Consider the following 23,643-nt stretch of genomic DNA (forward strand, 5'->3'; position numbering starts at 1 on the left):
CACTTACTTGTACAAACTGAAATAATTAGCCAAATTTGTACTTTCAGGTTCTTACAATGTCATGTGATCATATTTGCTAGTGAGCCTTTACCACTATATGAACCATGGACATCAGTTTAATTTAAACATCACACAGGCCGGGCGTGGTGGCTCACGCCTGTAATCCCAGCACTTTGGGAGGCGGAGGCGGGCGGATCACGAGGTCAGGAGATCAAGACCATCCTAGCGAACACGGTGAAACCCCGTCTCTACTAAAAATACAAAAAAGTTAGCCGGACGTGGTGGCGGGCGCCTGTAGTCCCAGCTTCTAGGGAGGCTGAGGCAGGAGAATGGCGTGAACCCGGGAGGCAGCAGAGCTTGCAGTGAGCTGAGATTGCGCCACTGCACTCCAGCCTGGGCGACAGAGTGAGACTCCGTCTCAAAAAAAAAAAAAAAAAAAAAAAATCACACAGACTAATACAGCAATTGGATACACCAGCAATTACACTTTGTTGAGAAAATTAGAAGTCTAGCTTTGAGAAGAGGGAATTTTAAAAGCACCTTACTAGTGTCGAGTTCAGACACATGGCTCAAGTTTAAGGATTTAATACTTCTGTCTGTATTTTATTTAAACTTCAAGGGATTGAAAATGTTTTGGGGGAGAGAGAAGAGTCACTTTATTTTTTAGAAATTCTGCTATCAGTGCAGAAAAAAGCTGTGCCCTCTTGCCTTCTAAATTCATGGTCTCTGAACTTGGATTCTTGTCTTCTTAGGTTCACATTGGAGTGAAAGGATTTGTTAAAGATTCCATAACAGGATCTGGTTTAGAGAATGCAACTATCTCAGTGGCTGGTATTAATCATAATGTCACAACAGGCAGATTTGGTGATTTCTACCGATTACTTGTTCCTGGAACTTATAACCTTACAGTAGTTTTAACTGGGTAAGAATTTAGACTATGTAGACTCTTAGTTAAAATGTCAAGTCTCTGTTTTATATCTAAGACAGAAATATAGTCTAGTACATGTTGTTTATTTTTTGTGGCTTTTGTTTTTCTTTATTTTCTGATTTTTCTCCTTTTGTAATAAGAAAATACTATTGTGGAGTTTTTTGTCACATAGTCTAATAGTACAATGGGATATGAAGCATAGTTGTAGCAATAGAGGAAGGACAGTTTTTAAAACTTGAAAAGATATTCAGCTGTGTAAAGCATTGCCTTAAAGCTAACTGAATACCAGAGTAGAAGAAACCCAGTGCTCTGTAAATTACACTTTTGAAGAACTGTCTTAACAGCTTTCTAATATATTAAATGAGTGGTTTCCCACCTCCCCTGGAAAGCTTTCTGGAAGCTCACTTTGATAAGGATTTAATTGATAACCTTTAATCTTGAACTTTCGTACTTGAAAAAGAAGTTGGAATGTCAGTTTGATAAGACACTGCAAAGAATTGTATAATGTATCCCTTCTTTGAGTACTGTAGCAGTGGTTACAATGGAGTAACAGCCGCATCTTTCAACATGTTCTTTCCTTTGAATGTAATTTTTTTGGTATACATTCTAGTGCGTGGTACTTGAGAAGATTTGGTAAGAGAAATAGTTGTTTAATCTGGGGTTCTTTGTGAGATAATGTCCTAAAACTCTTAAATTTACACATCTCTATTTAGTTTGAGTTTTGATAGATTGCTAAGCATAAGAAGATGAAAAGGCTTCTGTGCTTTTATAATGTTAAAGCATTGTATGTCTTAACTATAAACCGTTTACTTTTCCAATTTTTTTTTCCAGGTATATGCCATTGACTGTTACTAATATAGTGGTGAAAGAAGGACCAGCCACAGAGGTGGATTTGTCTCTTAGGCCAACTGTAACTTCAGTAATCCCTGACACAACAGAGGCTGTAGCAACTGCTAGCACAGTTGCTATACCTAATATTATTTCTGGAACATCATCCTCCTACCAGCCAATACAGCCGAAGGACTTTCACCACCACCATTTCCCTGATATGGAAATCTTCTTGAGAAGGTTTGCCAATGAATATCCTAACATTACCCGGCTTTATTCATTGGGAAAATCAGTAGAGTCAAGAGAACTTTATGTGATGGAGATATCTGATAATCCAGGTGTCCATGAACCAGGTAATTGGTATGGTCTTACACATAATTTCAGTAGTGCCCCTCAAAGCCATGTTCAATGTTGCTATGTTTCATCCAGAAAGGTCGCCTACAGTTTGTATAACTGGCATTAAGAAAACCTAACTAAAATTAAAGCAAAAAAGAAAATGTAACCAATCTTTTCCCGGAAAAGAGGAAATCGTTTTGCTAACCCATATTAGGCATGGTATTTAATATGTGCATAGATTAGATTTATTCTGCTAATAGTGTTTTCTTTATTTATATTATATGGCATATATATGCTTTGAACCTGCTCAGACATATGTATTAGTAAGGAAACTGCTTTATAAGATGTTTCTGAAGGTTTTTTCTGCCTCCTTTGCCAAAATACATGTTTAAAAAAATTTTTAGTACAGGATTTATATATGTTGGGGAAAAAAACAGAGTCCATGATGATTAAAAAGGAAAAAAAGCCTTCCATGTAATTACTTTGTTTTCAGGTGAACCAGAATTTAAGTACATTGGAAATATGCATGGAAATGAAGTGGTTGGAAGAGAACTGCTGTTGAACCTCATCGAATACCTTTGTAAGAACTTTGGAACAGACCCTGAAGTCACAGATTTGGTTCATAGCACTAGAATTCACCTTATGCCATCCATGAATCCTGATGGATATGAAAAGTCCCAGGAAGGTAAAGAATAGCTATTAATTCTTAATCATTTGATCATCATATAGAATGATTATTTTGATGTAGAACAGAATTTGAACTGGTTCTTTCGGAATTTCTTCCTATTTTTTTTCCTTATAATTTATGATTGATTTTAGCTCTTGTGTTCTTATATGATGATCTGATCTGTTCAGCAATTATGTGATCAAATTTATATATTTAGTGGTGTTTTCCACTTGGTAATGGTTTTTATTTACTAGAAATAGAATATAAGACTTTTACAAATTGTTTTATTTCAGCAATAGTTCTGTTGACAAAGAGTCAAACTCTGTAAGATATTTGAAGAGATTTATTCTGAGCCAAATATGAGTGACCATGGCCCATGACACAGCCCTCAGACCCTGACGACATGTGTTCAGGGTAGTCAGGGTGCAGCTTGGTTTTATACATTTTAAGAAGACATGAGATATCAATCAAACACATTTAAGATATACATTGGTTTGGTCCAAAAAGGGGGCGAGGGTTGAAAGAATTATTATCAATTGAAAGGAATGTCTGGGTTAGGATAAGAGGTTGTAGTTACCAAAGTTTGATCATGTAGATGAAGCCTCCAGGTAGCAGGCTTCACAGAGAATAGATTGTAAATGTTTCTTATCAGACTTAAGACCTCTGTTGGTATTAAATGTTGATTGGCTTTTCCTGATTTCCAAAAGAGAGGAGGCATAATGAGGCATGTCTGACCCCCATTTCCCGTTATGGCCTGAATCAGTCTTTCAGGGTAACTTTGGAGTGCCCTGGTCAAGAGGAGGGAATCTATTCAGATAGGCCCTGCCTTTTGAGCAGGGCCTTAGAATTTTATTTTGGGTTAAAGTTCTTATTAAATCATTATTTTGGGAACCTTATTTCATAAGTGAATAATCAAACCAGATATCTCTCTGAGCCAGTGACTCTGTTTTGACTCTTAGTTCTACTCCCTGTGCATGTTCCAGACTTGCTAATTTATTGACTTCTCAATTTCTTTGCCTTCTCTGGGCAAGCCCATCTTTCCTGGGGCATTATAGTATGGGCTGGGACAGCAGACCCTTATAAACAACACTAGGGGAGTGAGAGTTCATCTTTTCCCAGCTCATGATTTCTTCCAGCCAGTGATATCTTTATCAGGCCCCACAGTATAATATGGAGCCTCATGACTTATTACTAGCACTGACCTGACCATTGGGAGGATTAGTTGGTCATTAGTTGGTCATTAGTACCCAGGAGTTGGTCATTAGTACCCAGAAGCTCTCTTGAACAAATGGGCACAAGATCTTACTTATATATGTATATATTTCAGATTTTTCCCCCTAAGGTTCTCATTCTCTGTCAGTGCCACAAATCTCTCTTACATACTCCCCAGACCTTTCTGAAAGGTGGAACTAATTACACTAGTAAGCCCTCCAGTTTTCTTCAGTCTCTTGCAATTTTTCTCATTATAATGACAATAGTAAGGCTCCTACTCCCTATTAAAATGGAATATGCACAGTTAAGCTTAAATTGAACTTTCTCCTCCATCAGGTTAAACTTCCAGCTGTGTTCTTGGCTAACTTTACCTTTTTGTGATCACTTTAATGTGAGCATATCACAATTTTCTTTTCATTTGGTCTATTTCTTACAATGTCTTAGTGAGCTTTATACAAGCACACAGAGGAGTGTAGAGTTCCTGGCCAGGTGCAGTGGCTCACGCTTATAATCCCAGCACTTTGAGAGGTCAAGGTGGGTGGATCATTTGAGGCCAGGAGTTCAAGAGCAGCCTGGCCAACATGGTGAAACCCTGTTTCTACTAAAAATACAAAAAATTAGCTGGACGTGGTGGCACACACCTGTAATTCCAGCTACTTGGGGGGCTGAGGCACAAGAATTGCTTGAACCCGGGAGGTGGAGGTAGCAGTGAGCCAAGATGGCGCCACTGCACTATAGTCTAGGCCACAGAGAGAGACTCTGTCTCAAAAAAAAAAAAAAAAGAACAAAGAGTATAGAGTTCCCCTCTGATCAGTAATTTCTATTCAACATTGTGATCATGTCATTATATGTAGATTAGTGACACTTAAACAGTGCTTTAATATAATTTGTCTAATTGTAATTTTTTTCCTCCCAGATTATGAGCAGAGGACAAAAATAAAACGATAATGGTTTTACCTTTCTGTTCAAAATATCTGGAAGAGATACAGTTTTTAAACATGCAGTGTGAAAAAGATGTGTTTTAATTGTAATGCCCGGCCAGGCACTGTGGCTCACGCCTGTAATCCCAGCACTTTGGGAGGCTGAGGCGGGTGGATCACAAGGTCAGGAGTTTGAGACCAGCCTGGCAAACATGGTGAAATCTCATCTCTACTAAAAATACAAAAAATTAGCTGGGCGTGGTGGTGCACACCTGTAATCCCAGCTACTGGCGTGGCTGAGGCGGGAGAATCTCTTGAACCTGGGAAGCAGAGGTTGCAGTAAGCCGAGATTGCGCCATTGCACTCCAGCCTGGGCAACAAGGCGAGACTCCATCTCAAAAAAAAAAAAAAAGTAATGTCTGACAGGTTCTTCCTGCCTGCTACACAGGCAAAACAGTGCATTGAGACCATGGTATCGCATTAAAGAGTTCAATTAATGCAAGGCCAGCCACGCAAGAGAACTGGAGTTATCACTCAAATCAGTCTCCCTGAAGGCTCAGAGATTAGGGTTTTTCAAAGATAGTTTGATGGACAAGGGGCTAGAGAATGGGTTGATTGGTTGGAGATGAAATCATAGGGATGTGGAAAACAGTCCTCATGTGCTGAGTCAGCTTCTGGTTGGGAGCCACAGGACCAGCTGAGTTACAAGTCGCTGGTCCTGGTGACGTCAGCTGGTTGTCAGAAATGCAAAAGTCCGAAAAACATCTCAGAAGGCCAATCTTAGGTTCAATAGTGATGTTATCTACAGGAGTAGTTGGGGAAGTTACAAATCTTATAACTTCCAAAATGATGGCTGGTTATCCTTTAATTACACATACATGTTAGCCAAATTCAGGCCCCTCTTATAATCCCAACCTTGTGACCTTTCATTGGTTTTACAAAGGTGGTTTGGTTTTGGGAAAGGTTGTAATCATCGTTGCTTTAAAATTAAACTGTAAGCTAAATTTCTCCCAAAGTTAGCTTGGCCGATGCCCAGGAATGACCAAGGACAGCTTGGAGGTTAGAAGTAAGGTGGAGTCTGGCCAGGCGTGGTGGCTCACTCCTGTAATCCTAGCACTTTGGGAGGCTGAGGGGGGCGAGTCACCTGATGTCAGGAGTTCAAGACCAGCCTGGCCAACATGATGAAACCCCGTCTCTACTAAAAAATACAAAAATTAGCCGGGCATAATGACAGGTGCCTGGAATCCCAGCTACTTGGGAGGCTGAGATGCGACAATTGCTTGAACCTGGGAGATGGTGGTTGCAGTGAGCTGAGATTGTGCCACTGCACTCCAGCCTGGTGGCTGAGTGAGACTGCATCTCAAAAAAAAAAAAAAAAAAAAAATGTGGAGTCAACTATGTCAGATTTGTCCTACTGTGATGATTTTGCAAAGACAGTTACATGATCGTAGGTGATTGATAATAGTGAAGCCTGATGTGTTCACATTTGCCTTGAATTAAGGTATCTGAAGTAGTACGTGTTGGAATAAAATAGAAGTGAACATGGCTTATATTCACATCCGTTATCATATCATACAGGAGATTCAATAAGTGTAATTGGCAGAAACAACAGCAACAACTTTGACCTGAACCGAAATTTCCCAGACCAGTTTGTTCCGATCACAGATCCTACGCAACCAGAAACTATTGCTGTAATGAGCTGGATGAAGTCCTATCCATTTGTACTTTCAGCAAACCTGCATGGAGGTATGGCAACTTTATATTCTACTAATTAGTTCTTGTTGAGAGCATTTGGAAATCCTGGTGGAATTTTATCTGTTTGTAGTGTTATGCTTTCTTAAAATGAGTATCCTGTTACTGCTTTTATGGCAGACAACAGTAAAGGTCTTTTCTCATTACTTTTTCAGCCAGTGTCCTGGCTATTTCTTTCCTCCTGCTTTCTCTCATTTTTTTCCTCCTCTTCTCTTCTCCTTCTACCCCCATCTCTTCTCTCCACCCTTTCTCCTCTCCTTTCTCACCTACTACTTCTCTCTCTCCCTTCTCTTATCTCCTCTCTCCTTTCTTCTCTGTCTTGTCTTTTTTATCCTCTCCTCTCCTTCTCCCCATCTCTCCCTCTATTCTGCTGTTCCTCCTCCTCTCCTCTTCCTCTCATAGTTCTTCAGGTATTTTGTATTTATCTCTCACACTGGGAACTTGGTAACATATTCTTTGTCATTAATAAAAATTGACCCAAATGTTTAGTTCTGTTTTCTCCCTGAAGTTTAATAAATTCTTTCATGTAAATTTAGATTTTGGTATTCTCTATTTTTCACTTGGTATGTCCTTAACTGCAGCAAAATAATCACATTTTCATGTAGTACCCGAGCTCATATACCTCCATATAATTTAGCAGGGATGGATCGGTTGAATAGAATGAGTGTCAAGATTAAAAATCACCACAATGTCCAACTAAGGTTGCGAATAAGAGTGAAGATATCAGTATCCAAGAGAACCAAAATGTGTCCACACATAAACTCACTTGAACAAAATGTTCACTCATTTAATGTACAATGCTCATGTGTATGAATGTTCAGTGTACACAAATGTTCATTCAGGATTATTCACAATAACAAAAAAGTAGAAACAACCCAAACAACCATCATCTGATAAATGGATAAATAAAATGTGGTCTGCCCTTACAATGAATATTATTTGTCTCGAAAAGGAGTGAAGTGCTGATACATGCTATAACATAGATCCTTGAAACCTTATGCTAAGTGACAAAAGCCAGTCATAAGAGACCACATGGCCCGTGATTATTATTTTTTTTATCAAGTTAATGATTATATTTTAATGAAATTTTTAGAGTAGGCATATCCATAGAGACAGAAAGTAGATTAAAGATTGCATTGGGCTGGAGTAAATAGTGGTAGGAGGTGATAGGGGAGTGACTGCTAGTGGATTTTGGGCTTTCTTTTTGGAGTTATGAAAATGTTCTATAACTAGATAGTGGTAGTGGTTGTACAACCCTGTGAATATAAACAACTTTAAATGGGTGAACTGCATGGTATTTGAATTACATCAGTAAAACTGCTAAGAAAAAAAAAGTGACAAGTATTAGCACCAGGGGCAATGGGGAAGAAATTTAGTTTCAACATTTATTGGAATATCCAGAAGTATCATAGTTGAGCCTTCATGTCATATAGAGTAGCTTGCCATTTTAGAATGACAGTGCATACTGATGGATATTTAGATTTAGGAAGTTAATTGAGATTCTCCAAAAATTGCTTTGAAAGATTGCCAATAGTAGAAAAAAGTACTTCTACAGTTGGTAATCATATATTCTTCTCAGAGAGTCAAATAAGAACTGTGAAGTTATACCCTAGTTGGCAAAATAAATTTTTTGTTTCTTTTATTATATTTTATGTGTTTAATGCTGTGTTTGATAGAAGACACTTTTTATTTAGAGCTTTAAAAATATTCTCATAATAAATCACGCATCATGTTGGCTAAATCTAAAAAGTTAATAATAGTTACATTCCGGTGAAAATAAGTCACAGATTTACAGATGTGGTATCCAGACCTTGGCATGGTGAGAGGTAGGAATCTTCAGTTGTGCAGACATTTTTCTTTCCATGACAGACTTTGTTTTCTCATCTTAAAATCCTTATTTAAATGGAGTTTGAAATCTTGGCAAAGCAGTTTGAAGGAGAATTTCTTTGTTGCTATACAGGAGTAAAAAACCTCATAGATTCCGTAGCTGGAGCTTGTAAATTAAGGTGATAAAAGACAGATTAAAAGGAAAAAGCATACAAATTTTATTGATGTTTGTATGTGGCACAGGCAACAGGTGATGGGGGAGTTCATAGGAAAGACGTGAAACCCTCAGAAAAGCAGTTAGTGTTAAGGACTTAGTGCTCTTATAACAAAGGGTGATACCTTGTGGAAAAGTGACTATGCAAAGGAAGGGGTTTGGACTTCTAAGGGTGATAAATTGCAGGAAAGTGACTAGGAAATATATGGGGGAAACTAATGAAAGATGAGGGTTATTTCACTAAGGTTTGTTTGTGTCAACTCATCTTAGCATTGATTATCCCATCTCTGATGGTACCAGGAAGGTGCCTTTCTCATGTAAAATTTATGCCCAATTTTAGGCAGAAAGGGGGAGGGTAGATAGCCTTTCCTGCATCTGCTGTTTCTCTGTTGCCTTCAGCTCTAAATAATTAATATGCTGAAGAGTCATATTCTGGGGCAGCATGTTCTGATTCCTTTCACTGCCAACTTTATAATTTAGAAGGATCTTGAAAGAAGATAGGGTAAAGCAATATTCTTTTTCATAAATTTTCAAAAATTTTGATACTAATTTTTTTATTGAGGTGAAGTTTACATAATTCCAGTGGCATTTAGTGCATTCATAGTGTTTTGCAACTGCCCCCTCTATCTTGTTCCAAAACATTTTTATCTCCCCAAAAGGATACCCCACACCCATTTAACAGTGACTCCCCTTTCCTTTCTCCCCTCAAGCTCTGGTAACCACCAATCTTTGTTCTGTCTCTGGGGATTTACCTATTCTGGATATTTCGTGGAAATGGAATCATATAACATATGACCTTTCATGTCTGGCTTCTTTCATTTAGCATAGTGTTTTCAAGGTTCACTCATGTTGTAACGTGTATCAGTACTTCATTCCTTTCTATGGTTGAATAATAGTGTATTATATATACATGTGTATATATCAATATCACATTTACTTTATCCATTTACTTACTCATGGGCATTTGGGTTGTTTTGACTTTTTGACTACAATGAAGAATTCTTCTATGCCCATTGGCATTCAGATATCTATTTGAGTTCCTTTTTTCTTTTCCCTGTGCCCACCTTGTTTTGAAACAGAGTCTCACTCTGTTACCCAGGCTGGAATGTAAGTGGTGTGATCATGGCTCACTGCAGTCTCAAACTCCTGAGCTCAGGCAGTCCTCCCACCTCAGCCTCCCAAGTAGCTGGAACTGCAAGCATGCACCACCACACCTGGCTTATTTTTAATTTTTTGTAGAGACAGGATCTCCCAGTATTGCCCAGACTGATCTTGAATTCCTGGGCTCAAGCAGTCCACCTGCCTTGGCCTCCCAAAGTGCTGAGATTATAGGCATGAACTACTGTACACAACCCCTGTATTCAGTTCTTTTGGGTTTGCACCTAGAAGTGAAATTGTCATATGGTAATTCCATGTTAACCTTTTTGAGGAATTGCTGAGGCTGGACTATTTTACATTCCTGCCAGCAATGTATGAGGTTCCAGTTTCTTCCTATCCTCACCACCACTTACTATTTTCTATTTTTATTATTATAGCCATCCTAGTGGGTGAGAAGTAGTACCTCATTTTGGTTTTGGTGTGCATTTCTCCAATAACTAATGATGCCGAGGATCTTTTCATGAGCTTCTTGGCCATTTATCTATGTTCTTTGGAGAAATATCTGTTCAAGTCCTTTGCTCAATTTTTAATTGAGTTTTTGTCTTTGTTGTTAAGTTGAAAGAGTTTTTAAATATATTCTGGATACTGGACCCTTATCAGGCTTGCCAAATATTTTCCCCCATTCTATAGGTTGTCTTTTCTCTTTCTTATGTCCTTGATGCATAAAAGTTTTTGATTTTAATGGAATCCTATATATCTGTCTTTTTCTTTTGTTGCTAATCCTTTCTGTGTTGATGCTAATTATTTTTTTGAGGTAGACTGTTTGGTAGAAGTACTATACATCTTTTTTTTTGGCTTTAGAAAAGTAGCCATTTGAAAGCTATTTTCTCATTTATTCACTTTGATTTTCTATTGAAGAAATTAGTGTAGTTTTCATTTCTGTTGAGGAAATTTTGCTTGGCAAATTTTATTGTTTTCTCTTCTCTGGCAGTATTCTGAAAAGCTTTATGTTAATAATTCATCTTGAAACAGACAACATGATACGTTTTCCTCTTTTCCCTTATAGGTTCTTTGGTGGTTAACTACCCTTTCGATGATGATGAACAAGGACTTGCCACATATAGTAAATCACCAGATGATGCTGTGTTTCAACAAATAGCACTTTCTTATTCCAAGGTAGGCTTGTCTTTGAATATAAAATGCTATAAAATTAATTCTTTTATTTTAAAATATGCTTTAAAGTCCTTCAAGACTCAGGTCAAGTGCTTCCATAGTTAAGAAAGCATGACAGCTATTTCTGAAAAACAGCTTTTTCTCCTGTTTCCCACCTCACTTTTGAATACACTGCATGTCTTTCTCCATTGGCCTTTTATCTGTGGTTTTAGCACAGTGCCTGGAACATATACATGTCAATTTATTTTATTTGACAAATAAGTTATAAGCCCAGTAAAGTAGACCAAGAAAGGGGCTTAATGCATTATAGCTCTGGAGCCAAATCTTGCCCACCACCTGTTTTTGTAAATACAATTGTATTGACACACAGCCACAGCTATATTTTTATATATTGTGTATGGCTGCTTTCTCCTTCAACATTTCAAAGTAAGTCAGTATAATTTACTATATTAACAAACTAAAGAAGAAAAATCCAGTGATCAAACGGCAAAGTTGAGTAGTTTCAACAAAGACTTTTGCATCTAAAAAGTCTGAAATATTTGCTGTCTGGTTTTTTACAGGAAAAAATTGCCAAACTTTAGTCTAAGGTATTTAAGATCCTATAGTTACATATAGCAAGAAAAAGCAGGCAGAAATTTCTGTGTTTTCCAAACTTCCTATAATGAACATGGATTACTCTTACAATCAGGAATGTTAAAATGTGTTGTGTGTGAAAATTTAATTTAAAAATCATTCTTAGGGCCAGGCCTGGTGGCTCATGCCTGGAATCCTAGCACTTTGGTAGGGCAAGGCAGGAGGATTGCTTGAGCTCTCAGGAGTTTGAGACCAGACTGGGCAACAGAGCAAGAGCTTGCCTCTACTACAAATAAAAATTAAAAAATTAGCCGGTCATAGTGACACACATTTGTTGTCCCAGCTACTTAGGAGGCTGAGGTGGGAAGATCACTCTGTCCCAGGAGATTGAGGTTGAAGTGAGCTTGATCACAACACTATACTCTAGCCTGGGTGACAAAGCTGAGACCCTGTCTCAAAAAAATAAAAATTGTCTTAGAAAACATGTTAAAAGTTAAGGCTTGTAAACTGGGCTTGTTAGTTTCAATTTTTGGTGTTACTACTGACTTAGTATTATTATTGGTTATATTGGTACTATTATTGGTTATAGGTAATGAATATTATTACTATAACTCTGTACTCTCCAGTCACAGCCCTCTATCCTTTCCCATTCCCTCATTCTCTGCAAATGAATCTTGTGAGATTGTTCAGTTTCTACTACAGGAGTACAGCTGTTCATTTCACCTTAGAGAATTATTGCCTTCTGTTTGGATATATATGTTTTTTTGAAGTACATATGTGGAATAATAAGAGGAGAATGGATAGTGTCCCAACCATCAAAATAAAAATTAAATGGTCGGATTTTGCATATATTGCCATCACATTCTATGCTCATTCTCATGATTTCTGCTTTTCCCCTTCATTTTGGCTTCTAGTTCCTTATCTTCTCTTTGTTTTCTTAGACCATTAACCCTTTTGATTTGATTTACCTTTCTCTGTAGCCTAGACCCATGGACATACCTTTTCAATGATTCTCCTAAGGATCTTGTACACCCCTTTGACATATCTGCTTTGCCCTCCAGTCCTCAGTAATTACCATTATCTCTTTTCTCCATACCAGTATTACAGATAGAGCCCAGAGTGGTCATGCAGTCATGGCAATTTGCTATAGTCCATATGTATGCTCTCCAACTTCAGCTGAACCCTCAGTCCTACATGGCAACATTTCCTGTTTAGCTACTTGACTCCCTGGCTCAGTTCCCACTATGGTGATTCAGAGCCTTTATCCTCTATCGGAGCCTCCTATTCCAGCTCTATCCCTCTTATTCATAGTCAATCACTTTGCACTGAACTAAAGTAGAACTTTGAGTAATCTAATGTGAGTTCACTAAGATTCTGTCTTCTCAGTTGTTACTTATATGTGTCTTAACAATATTCTCCTCCATTTCTTGATCCCACTGCATTCTGCCTCCTGGAATCTTGTGTCTTCATGTCTTATGTTGTAAATAGGGAAGGTGATAATTAAACTCCCCAGTCTTCACTCATAGCCTTTTTTTTTCTTGGTCAATAAGCAGCTCCTCTAAAAATATTGTCTTCTGCTAACCTTAATAAGCCCCCATGAAGCTACCATTCCAAGTTTCTTTATATTTACTCTCAAAACTTCTCAAAAGTAAATAGTCTTGGGAGATATCTAAGCAGCCAAAGACAATAATGGCTATATGATAACCAATCTCCCAGGGTTTTTCTTTAAACAATATAAAACGACTTAAAAACTACCAAATTTTACACAAAACCACACTGTTGGCATCACAAAAGATCCTGAAACTGCAAAATAACTGTAAATTTTTAAAAAATCAAGAAATCTCAGCATGATTTATCATGCACCTACCCCATCTTTGCCACAAGGCTTTGTGATGAGGTAAAGCAGACCAAGAAAACTTATGGAGAAGACAGAAGTGGGTGCCACTGAAGGGCAGCTGTGAAGGTAATTTGGAGTGATCACCATACATCACATATGCACTAAATCCAAAAATACTAAAAGAATAACTGGGCAGGTGAGAGCTCTGGAATACAGGGAAGAGATTTCAAAATGCACACAACTTAAAGATTTGGTGTGATTTAACTGGATAAGCACAGTTTAAAAGGAGAGGATGGTTACAGGGAGATCTTCCAAACTCATAGCTTCTGGAGGAGGAAAAAAAAAGACAAAGATAGAAATGAAGAAGTGCTCCTTGACAATTAAATGGTGAATGGGAAAAGGAAAAAGTGGGGAGAAATGTAAGGTTTTACAAGACAGAAAAGAACCTTAAAATCAGAAGACTTCCAGCTCCACCCTTACCACCGAGACAAATAAATAACCACATCGAGGTTCCTGGATTTTGCTAGAATTAAGCTAGGAATGATATTAAATGCCCAATATCATAAAAATAAACAAGAGGAAAAGAAAGTCTATGGAAAACGATTGCAGAAAATTAGGAAATGAAATGTCACATATAGAAACTAAGGAAACCCTACCATTAGCAAAAAATAATCAAGAAGCAGAAGAAAACTGTTCAGTTGGCATTCTAAACAGATTAAGCATACCCAAATATACGTTGAGGATATGAGAAACTACCTCAACTCAGATAGTCAAAAAATAAAAACAGAAGCCAGGAAACAAAAAACCAGGGAGAAATAAAATAAAGTTTATAGGACTCAGGAAAAAAAATGGAAGAAAAAGACAAAATTATCTCTGAAATGAAGAATAAATGACAAAAGTTAGGGAACTCGTACATCCAATTCCAAACTTACCACAAAGCTACAGTAATTAATACAATGTGGTACTGGCATAAGGACAGACATATAGATCAACGAAATAGAACTGAGAGCCCAGAAATAAATTCTTATGTTGATGGTCAGTTGATTTTTTTTTAGAAAAGGATGCCAAGACAATTCAATAGGCAAAGAATAGATTGTTAAAATAAATGGTTCTGGGACAATTGGATATTTATATGCAAAAGAATAAACTAGATACCTTCCTCACTCCGCACCCCAAAATTAGCTTAAAATTGGTCATAAACCTAAATATAGGAACTAAAGCTATAAAACAAAAAAAAAAAAAAAAAAAAAAAAGGAATACATTTTTGAGACTTTGGTTCTCCTCTAGATATGACGTCAAAAGCACAAGTGACAAAACAAGGTTGATATATTGGACATCATCAAGATTAAAAACTTCTTTACTGCAAAGAAAACTGTATTTTTTAGTTCTGCTGTAACAAAATTCCACAAACTGGATTGTCCAAGACAACAGGAATTTATTGTCTCACAGTTCTGGAGGCCAGAAGTCCAAAATCACAGTGTTGCCAGGGCCATGCTCCCTCTGAAACTGTGGAAGAATCCTTCCTTGTTTCTCCCTAGTTTCTGGTGCTTTGTTGGCAACCATTGGCATTCCTTCACTCCAACCCTTCTTCATCACATGGCATTCTCCCTGTGTCTTTGTATCCCAGTTTCCCCTTTGTACAAGGACACTGTCATATTGGATTAGAGCCCATGCTAATCACCTCATTTTAACTTGATTACCTCTGTAAGGAACTTGTTTCCAAATAAGATCACATTCTGAGGTACTGAGGGTTAGGACTTCAGTATATTTTTGGAGGACACAACTCAATGCATTACAGATAACATTCAGGAAGTAAAAAGATAGCCCATAGAAGCTGGGCATGGTGGCATGTGCCTGTAGTCCCAGCTACTTGGGAGGCTGAGGCCAAAGGATTGCTTGAGCCCAAGAAGTAGAGGCTATCGTGAGCTATGATCATGCCACTGCACTCCAGCTTGGGTGGCAGAAGGAGACCCCAGCCCCCAAAAAATAAATAAATAAAAAGATGATCCACAGAATGAGAGAAAATTTTTGTAAATCATATGATAAAGGTGTTATATCTAAAATATATAAAGAACTCTTACAGCTAAATAGTAAAAAGACAAATCATCCAAGTGAAAAATGGGGAAAGGATCTGAATGGACATTTCTCTAAAGAAGAGGAAATGGCTAACAAGCACATGAAAAGATGCTCGATATTGTTAGCCATTAGAGAAATGCAAGTCAATACCTCTTCTTACCCACTAGGATGACTGTAATTTAAAAAATGGAAAATATGCACAGGCAAAGATGTGGAGAAATTGAAACCTTTATATGTACATTGCTGGTGGGGTGTACAATGGTATAACTGCTTTGGAAAACAGTCTGGCAGTGCTTCAAAACATTAAATATAGAATTATAGTATGACCCAGCATTCCATTGCTAGATATATACCCAAGAAAAATGTAATCATGTATTCACACAAAAACTTGTACATGAATATTTGTAGCAGCATTATTCATAATAGTCCCAAATGGAAACAACCAAAATGTCCATCAACTGATGAATGGGTTAACAAACTGATAAGTAAACATACAAAATCATACAGTGGAATATTATTCAGCCATAAAAAGTAATGAAATAATGATACATGGTACAACTTGAATGAACCTTAAAAACGTGCTAAGTGAAAGAAGTCACAAGAGACTACATAATGTATGATTCGGTTTATATGTATTGTTCAGAATAGGCAAACCCATAGAGACAGAAAGTAGATTGGTAGTTGCCTATGGTTTGGAGTGGGTGTAGGGAGTGGAGGTTGGGGAAAAATGGAGAATGTTAATAGATACAGAGTTTCCCTTTGGGGTGATGAAATGTCCTAAAATTTATTATGGTGGGTGGTTATACAACTCTGTGAATACTAAAAACCATTGAATTGTACACTTTAAATGGAGTCAATTGTGTGGAATGTGAATTATGTCTCAGTAAAGTGGATTTTGAAAACATAAAGAAGACTGAGGGGTGAAGCATCCATTCTCTATTCGTATATAAGTTAAAAAAAAAGGTCTAAAAGTTATATACCAGGCCCGGTGTGATGGCTCGCACCTGTAATCTCAACAATTTGGGAGGCCGAGATGGGCAGATTCCTTGAGCCCAGTAGTTCAAGACCGGCCTGGGCAACATAGTCAAACCCCATCTCTACAAAAAATACAAAATTTAGCTGGGTGTGTTGGTGCACGCCTATGGTCCCAGCTACTCAGGAGGGTGAGGTGGAAGGATCACCTGAGCATGGGGAGATTGAGGCTGCAGTGAGCTGTGTTTCCACTACTGCACTCCAAGCTGGGTGACAAAACAAGACCCAGTTTCAAAACCAAAACAAAACCAAAGCAAAAGAGCATGCATATAATTATTACAGTAATCTAAAATTATGGTTTTTATTTCATAAAAGAGTGGTGGGATGATAAGCCTTTAATTGGCATATTAAGTTTCTAGAAGGGGATCGTTTATTTTATTTTGTTTTTATTAAGACAGAGTCTTGCTTTGTCACCCAGGCTGCAGTGCAGTGGTGCAGTCATGGCTTACTGCAGCCTCAACCTCCTGGGGTCAAGCTGTTTTCCTGTCTCAGCCTCCCAGGGAGCTGGTTCTACAGGCATGTAGCACCATGCGTGGCTTTTTTTTTTTTTTTTTTCGTAGAGACAAGGTCTCACTGTATTCCCCAGGCTGTTCTTGAACTTCTGAGCTCAAGCAGTTCTCCAACCTTGACCTCCCAAAGTGTTGGGATTACCTGTCCCTGTTTATATATTTTAAAGTTAAATGGTTAATTATCTGTGGTAGAAAAATGGGAAGTTATTCTTTTTATCTTCACACTTTCAGTACTTTTTTTCTGTTTCAAAAAGAGATAAATGAAGTTTTGACCATCTTTCAAAGCTCAATTTCTTCTAGGAAACTCCCCCTGCCACTCTGATCAGATGTAATCTTTCTCTCCTCTTGCTTTCAATGGTGTTTATTTGTGTCTCCATGGCAGTTTTTCTTACCCTTCACTGAGTTATCAGTTGGACGCCTACTGTATGCTAGATGCTGAGGACACAGAGACACAAACTGTTTCAAGGAAACATTGTCTTTAGGGAAGAAAAAGGTGCAATTGTAGTTGTAATGTAAGATAATTGTACAGAGGGCAGTCAGAGCACAGAGGGGCCATCTTATTCCTGCTAGAAGTCATGGAAAGCTGCTTACTCTTATTCTGTGTGTATTATCTTTTTTGGACTTCAAGATCCTTGAAGGCATGAAACGAAAAGTATGAATATGAACAGAAATGTTTTTTAGAGAGGGGTTCAGCTGGGTTTTATATTACTTGTAATTGTGAGTAATAAATGAAGTCAATATTTTCTTACAGAGCACATTTAATTTTGATTTTTAAAAATAGATTAAGTTCAGATAGTGAAAAATCAAAATGGCATAAAAAGCCATACACTGAAAAGTCTCACTACTCATAGCCCCACCCTACTCCTACCTCCACCCCTCACACACCCTGTTGGAAGCCACTTTTATTATTTTCCTGTATCTTCCCAGTATTTTTTTTTTTTGATGGAGATACAAACAAATACAAGTAAAGATTCTTTTTGTTTTTCCAGGAAAATTCCCAGATGTTTCAAGGTAGACCTTGCAAGAATATGTATCCTAATGAATATTTTCCTCATGGAATAACAAATGGAGCTAGTTGGTATAATGTCCCAGGTAAAGATTCTTTTATATCAAGGCCTTACAACTTGATGGCCTTTCTGCTTTCCTAGATGGTGATGCTTGTTACTGATCTTTTAATTTTGAGGAATAATCATTATTTTTAAAACATAGTTTAAGTAGTTTAAAATATTTAAATAATCTTTTCAACTACTTTTGTGTTTGATGTACATTGAGGGTTGAGTAAGAATACTGCACTAAAACTTGATTAAAGGATTACATTTTACTTCTGGCTATTACAAAGAATCTTCCATGTGCTAATAGAAGAGTGTAAGCTATATTTGAATTCTTAAACATGAAGGTGTAGGTGTTTTGCCCTCACATGAACACGTTATCAAAGTGCCCTTACATGAACACATTATCATTTTTCAATCAATGCTGATAAGAGATAAATTTGGCTTTTTACTAGGACTATTGCTTACCTTTTGAGATCTGAGCTGTTTGGAACTTCTTCAGAGTGATTAATTTTAATTTTTATCTTTTAGGAGGAATGCAGGACTGGAACTATTTGCAAACAAATTGCTTTGAAGTGACTATTGAACTAGGTTGTGTGAAATATCCATTTGAGAAAGAGCTGCCAAACTTTTGGGAACAGAATCGAAGATCACTAATCCAGTTTATGAAACAGGTGACTATTCAGGGGTAAAGTATGAAATTTCTCCCAAGGGTGAAAAGATTTTTGTGTGTACACGTGGTTTTTGTGCAGTAATTTTAGAATACACTCTTTAAAATTTCAATTTGTTTTAATATATTTAACCAATTTGTAGATTTCAAGGTGTTTAATATATTTATCTAGAAAATTCATGGATGGAAATGAGTTTATCTGTATATGTGAGGAAAAGTTGAAAATGATTAAACAAGGTAGTGATATTTGGCTCTTAAGGATTAGTGGTCACTTTTTACCCTGTGTTTAAAAGAGACCAACGTAAATTGGATACACACCTAATCATTGGCCAAGTGATAGAAAGATGGGCTGTAGAGTAAATGTTTTTATTCTTTTTCTTATTGCCTGTGATTTACTGTGAAATGATTAATTTCCTTTTGTTTGGGTATGCATGGTGGCCAATAGGTAAAGATTGTAAGAAATACGCTAATGTTAATTAGAATAATCAGACTAATACTTTATGCCAGTATATTTCTGCATTTTTCTTTTTCCTGAGTGGTGTGACATAAAGTCTGTGAGTTTTTTTACTATATTTAAAGACATTTTATTCTGAAAAATTTTAAATATACAGAAAAGTTATGACTAGCCAATAATTATTCCTATACCTAGATTTAACATTTTTAACATTTTGTTGTATTTGCTTTATTTTAATGTAAATTTTATTTACACTCTGACATACACATACATATTTTTGACTGAACTATTTTAATATAAATTGCAGGTATAGTATTTTACCCCTAAATATTATTTCAGCATCTATCTCCTAAAAATAAGGGGCTACTACATACTATAAGTGCTACTATCCTACCCAAGAAATTAACAGTAATTCCCTAATATTACCTAATACTTAGTTTATATTTAAATGTCCATATTTTTCCCCAAAATGTAATTTTACAGCTGTATTTTATGACCAGGATCTAGTCAAGTTTCATGCATTGCATTTGATTATCGTATCTCTTTACTGTTCTTTGATCTAGAAGAGTCCTTCCATTTTTAAAAAATGCCATTTCCTTTTGAAAAGGCCAGGCCTGTTTTCTTGTAGAATGTCATATATTCTGAAATCATCAGAATGTGCTAAAGTTTAAATAGTGTTATTTATATTCTTCATGATAAAGAGAAACAAAGCCTATGAAAAATTAGCCTTCAGAAATATTTTAATGAACATTTACATTGAACTTCACTCTGAACTCCTAAATTCCTGTTTGTTCCATTTATTTGTGTTAACAATCTGTTATTTTGAATATGACCTCCCAAGATAATTAGATGATGATGCTTACTATTGAAATCTGGTGTCCTTGTACTTAATCCAGGTTCATCAGGGCGTCAAAGGATTTGTTCTAGATGCCACAGATGGCAGGGGTATATTAAATGCCACCATTAGTGTTGCTGAGATTAATCACCCAGTGACTACTTACAAAACTGGAGATTACTGGCGTCTCTTGGTTCCAGGAACTTATAAAATCACAGCATCTGCTCGAGGGTGAGTGACTGAATGCTTTGAAATAGAGTGCTTGGGGGACAAACATGGCTCCATTCTGGAGGATTATTACCAGAACATTCTTTTTTTTTTTTTTTTTTTTTTTTTTTGAGGCGGAGTCTCGCTCTGTCGCCCGGACTGGAGTGCAGTGGCCAGATCTCAGCTCACTGCAAGCTCCGCCTCCCGGGTTTACGCCATTCTCCTGCCTCAGCCTCCTGAGTAGCTGGGACTACAGGCGCCCGCCACCTCGCCCGGCTAGTTTTTATATTTTTAGTAGAGATGGGGTTTCACCGTGTTAGCCAGGATGGTCTCGATCTCCTGACCTCGTGATCCGCCCATCTCGGCCTCCCAAAGTGCTGGGATTACAGGCTTGAGCCACCGCGCCCGGCCTACCAGAACATTCTAGTTAAGCAACTTTGAATGGATTGCTGGGAAGTTTAGGGCCGGTTATACCTTTGTTATACCTTTGCCTCTCCTTTAGTGGCAGATAGAGTACATGAAAAAAAAAATTCCTGGAATAAATATTCTAGTTATTGCTTAGTTGACTCATTGTGACCTGCTTCCAACCTGGACATTAGGCAGGACACTTTAGAATACACATCAAATCCTGATCCTCATGGCCTTAGGTTTTTTATTAAAAAGGAGAGTAAGGCTGAAGTAATTCTACAAAGTCAGTTCCAATTTGTAGTAGAATTTATTGGAAATGTGTTCAAGATAGTTTTTCCTTTAAAGGAGTAACAAAAGTGTTAGTTCATGAAGCACAAAGAACATAGAAAATGCATAGAAAGAATATTTCTCATTCTCTTTATGTGCTAAATAAAGGCAAGCCCAAAGCAATGCAGTCTATTTAACATGCTAGTAACTTTTTTTTTTGTTTTTTTGTTTTTTTTTTGAGACAGTGCCTCTCTCTGTCACCCAGGCTGGAGTGCATGGCACTATCTTAGCTCCCTGCAAGTTCCGCCTCCTGGGTTCAAGGGATGCTTGTGCCTCAGCCTTCCAAGTAGTTGATATTACTGGTGTGTGCCACCACACCCAGCTAATTTTTGTATTTTTAGTAGAGACAGGGTTTCTCTTGTAGTTTTCTTTTTTATCTTTTCATAAGTATAGATGTTACCACAGGACATTTTCCCTTCCTCCTGCTAGATAACTTATTTCTAAAGAGTTAGTTTGAATACCCATTGAAGTAAGGGTAAATATATGAAAACATTTTAGTCGTTGCCTTTGTTTTTTAATGGTTTTCAGATATCTAGTGGTCCATAAATGGATGGGTTAGAACCTCACACTAATGAGTAATGAGGTCTTTTCTGTGATTCTTCCATTTTGGCAGAGTGTTAACTAAAGCAGCAGAGGATCTGAGAAACAGGGTGAGAAGGATGTGTTTGGCAGAGAATGTCCTAACTTAGCACCCCTCCAACTTTTCCACCCATATACCCTGTTAGAAGACAAGTGAATTTAAGTTCCAGGAGACATGGGAGTATCCACTACAAGCACTAAATTTCTTTTAAAGCCATATAATTAATCTTAAAAACCTAGGCCAGGTGCAGTGGCTCGGGCCTGTAATCCCAGCACTTTGGGAGGCAGAGGCGGGTGGATCACCTGAGGTCAGAAGTTTGAGACCAGCCTGGTAAACATGTTGAAATCCCGTCTCTACTAAAAACACAAAAATTATCCAGACGTGGTGGTGGGCACCTGTAATCCCAGCTACTCAGGAGGCTGAGGCAGGAGAATCACTTGAACCCAGGAGGCAGAGGTTGCAGTGAACTGAGATGGTGCCACTGCATTCCAGCCTGGGTGACAGAGCAAGACTCCGTCTTAAAAAAAAAATTATGAAAAAAGTCCATGCATATTTTGTAGTATACCCATGTCTATTAATGTATTATTAATGTATTAAAAATAATAAATTACTCAATGTTAAAATTTTGTCTCTTTAGGAAGCTGCACCACATTTATCCCAAGGATTCTCATGTTCTCTGCACACCTGCCTTCCCAGGGTTTGGGTACTCCAGCTGCAGGAGTGTGGTTCTGATCTGTCTCCTTTGTCATAGGTATAATCCAGTTACCAAGAATGTGACTGTCAAGAGTGAAGGCGCTATTCAGGTCAACTTCACACTTGTTCGATCCTCAGCAGATTCAAACAGTGAATCAAAGAAAGGAAAAGGGGCTAGCACCAGCACCAGTGATGCCAGTGATCCAACTACTAAAGAGTTTGAAACTTTAATTAAAGACCTTTCAGCGGAGAATGGTTTGGAAAGCCTCATGTTACGCTCCTCCTCAAATCTGGCTCTTTATCGATACCATTCCTACAAAGACTTATCAGAGTTTCTGAGAGGACTTTTAATGAACTATCCACATATTACAAATCTTACCAAGTAAGTGTCACTTTCTACTCTCTTTTTTTTTTTTTTTCAAGAGTAAAATCAGCATTAGCCATGTTGAATAGTTATTGTAATTTACATAGAAATATTTGGGAACAGCATGTACAGAGAGTTGGAGTTTACTTATTTTGCAACAGGTATTTGCTTGGAGATCTTTTTAATAGTGAATCTTGGGAACTTTAAGGAGAATTACTTGTTAGATGAGAAGTGGATAGCCTGTGCTTCCAGGAAATGTAAAACTGCTCTTCCTGATAATTATTTTGACTGATTGCAAAACCCTTTCCATCACTCAGCTACAGATCTATTAATATGTTCTGACTCAATATTGTTTAGTTTGTTTTATTTTGCTTGGGGCAAGCGAGGAATTTAGAACTATAAGCTCACCTGTTAGGGATTATGTGTAACTTTTTTCTAAAATTAGAAAATGAAGCCTAGTTGCTGTCCTAATTCTAGTCTTTATTCACAGTCTCTTACTTGAAGCCTTAGGGACTTGTATGATCGTGGATCCCAGGGAGAATATGCAGTCTTGGCTGATGGAAAACTGATAGCTGAGATAGCCTTTACCTTCACTTTCTGGTGGTTGCTCTGCCTCACTTGCAGTGCTTCAGTTTAGATTTTGTTACAGTTACTCCAAAATTATTTCTATGATTTGTCCATTCCTATGGTTACCTGTTGTAGGTAAGGTTTTTACATTTTTCCTTGAGCTTGTAATTCTCTGCTGCAAACCTTGTGAACATTATTTAGCCTTTTACCTTTTTTACTTTGTCTTTCTTCATTGGTCCTTTTCATTTCATTAGAAAACTTAGTTCCTCAAATTCTGGTTTATAATGTTCATAGATGCAGAGTGATACTTAGTTTCTTTGGCAATACCAATTACTTTTCTTCCTTAACTGATTCTTGAATATTTCTGGCTATTTCAGGTTTTAATATCATACAATCTTAGTACCATAGGGTTCATATTTTTTAAATTTTAAAATAAAACCAGGCTGGGCACAGTGGCTCACACCTGTAATCCCAGCACTTTGGGAGGTCCAAGTGGGAGGATCGCTT

The 23,643-nt window shown here is 37.4% G+C and overlaps 1 protein-coding gene across 1 annotated transcript in view; it reads left to right on the top strand.

Annotated features, from left to right (window-relative positions):
* The window catches only part of CPD (carboxypeptidase D), a 97,293-nt gene that overhangs the window by 45,501 nt on the left and 28,149 nt on the right, over positions 1 to 23,643 (top strand). Inside the window, exons 4-12 of the mRNA XM_033184451.1 lie at positions 753 to 922; positions 1,760 to 2,109; positions 2,586 to 2,777; positions 6,470 to 6,637; positions 10,849 to 10,958; positions 17,972 to 18,074; positions 18,563 to 18,705; positions 20,052 to 20,221; positions 22,264 to 22,587. Of these exons, the coding sequence (XP_033040342.1) occupies positions 753 to 922; positions 1,760 to 2,109; positions 2,586 to 2,777; positions 6,470 to 6,637; positions 10,849 to 10,958; positions 17,972 to 18,074; positions 18,563 to 18,705; positions 20,052 to 20,221; positions 22,264 to 22,587 (1,730 nt within the window). The remainder of the gene's footprint in view (positions 1 to 752; positions 923 to 1,759; positions 2,110 to 2,585; positions 2,778 to 6,469; positions 6,638 to 10,848; positions 10,959 to 17,971; positions 18,075 to 18,562; positions 18,706 to 20,051; positions 20,222 to 22,263; positions 22,588 to 23,643) is intronic.

Source organism: Trachypithecus francoisi, unplaced genomic scaffold (assembly GCF_009764315.1).
Source record: "Trachypithecus francoisi isolate TF-2019V2 unplaced genomic scaffold, Tfra_2.0 Lachesis_group20, whole genome shotgun sequence".
NCBI classification, from domain to species: Eukaryota; Metazoa; Chordata; class Mammalia; order Primates; family Cercopithecidae; genus Trachypithecus; species Trachypithecus francoisi.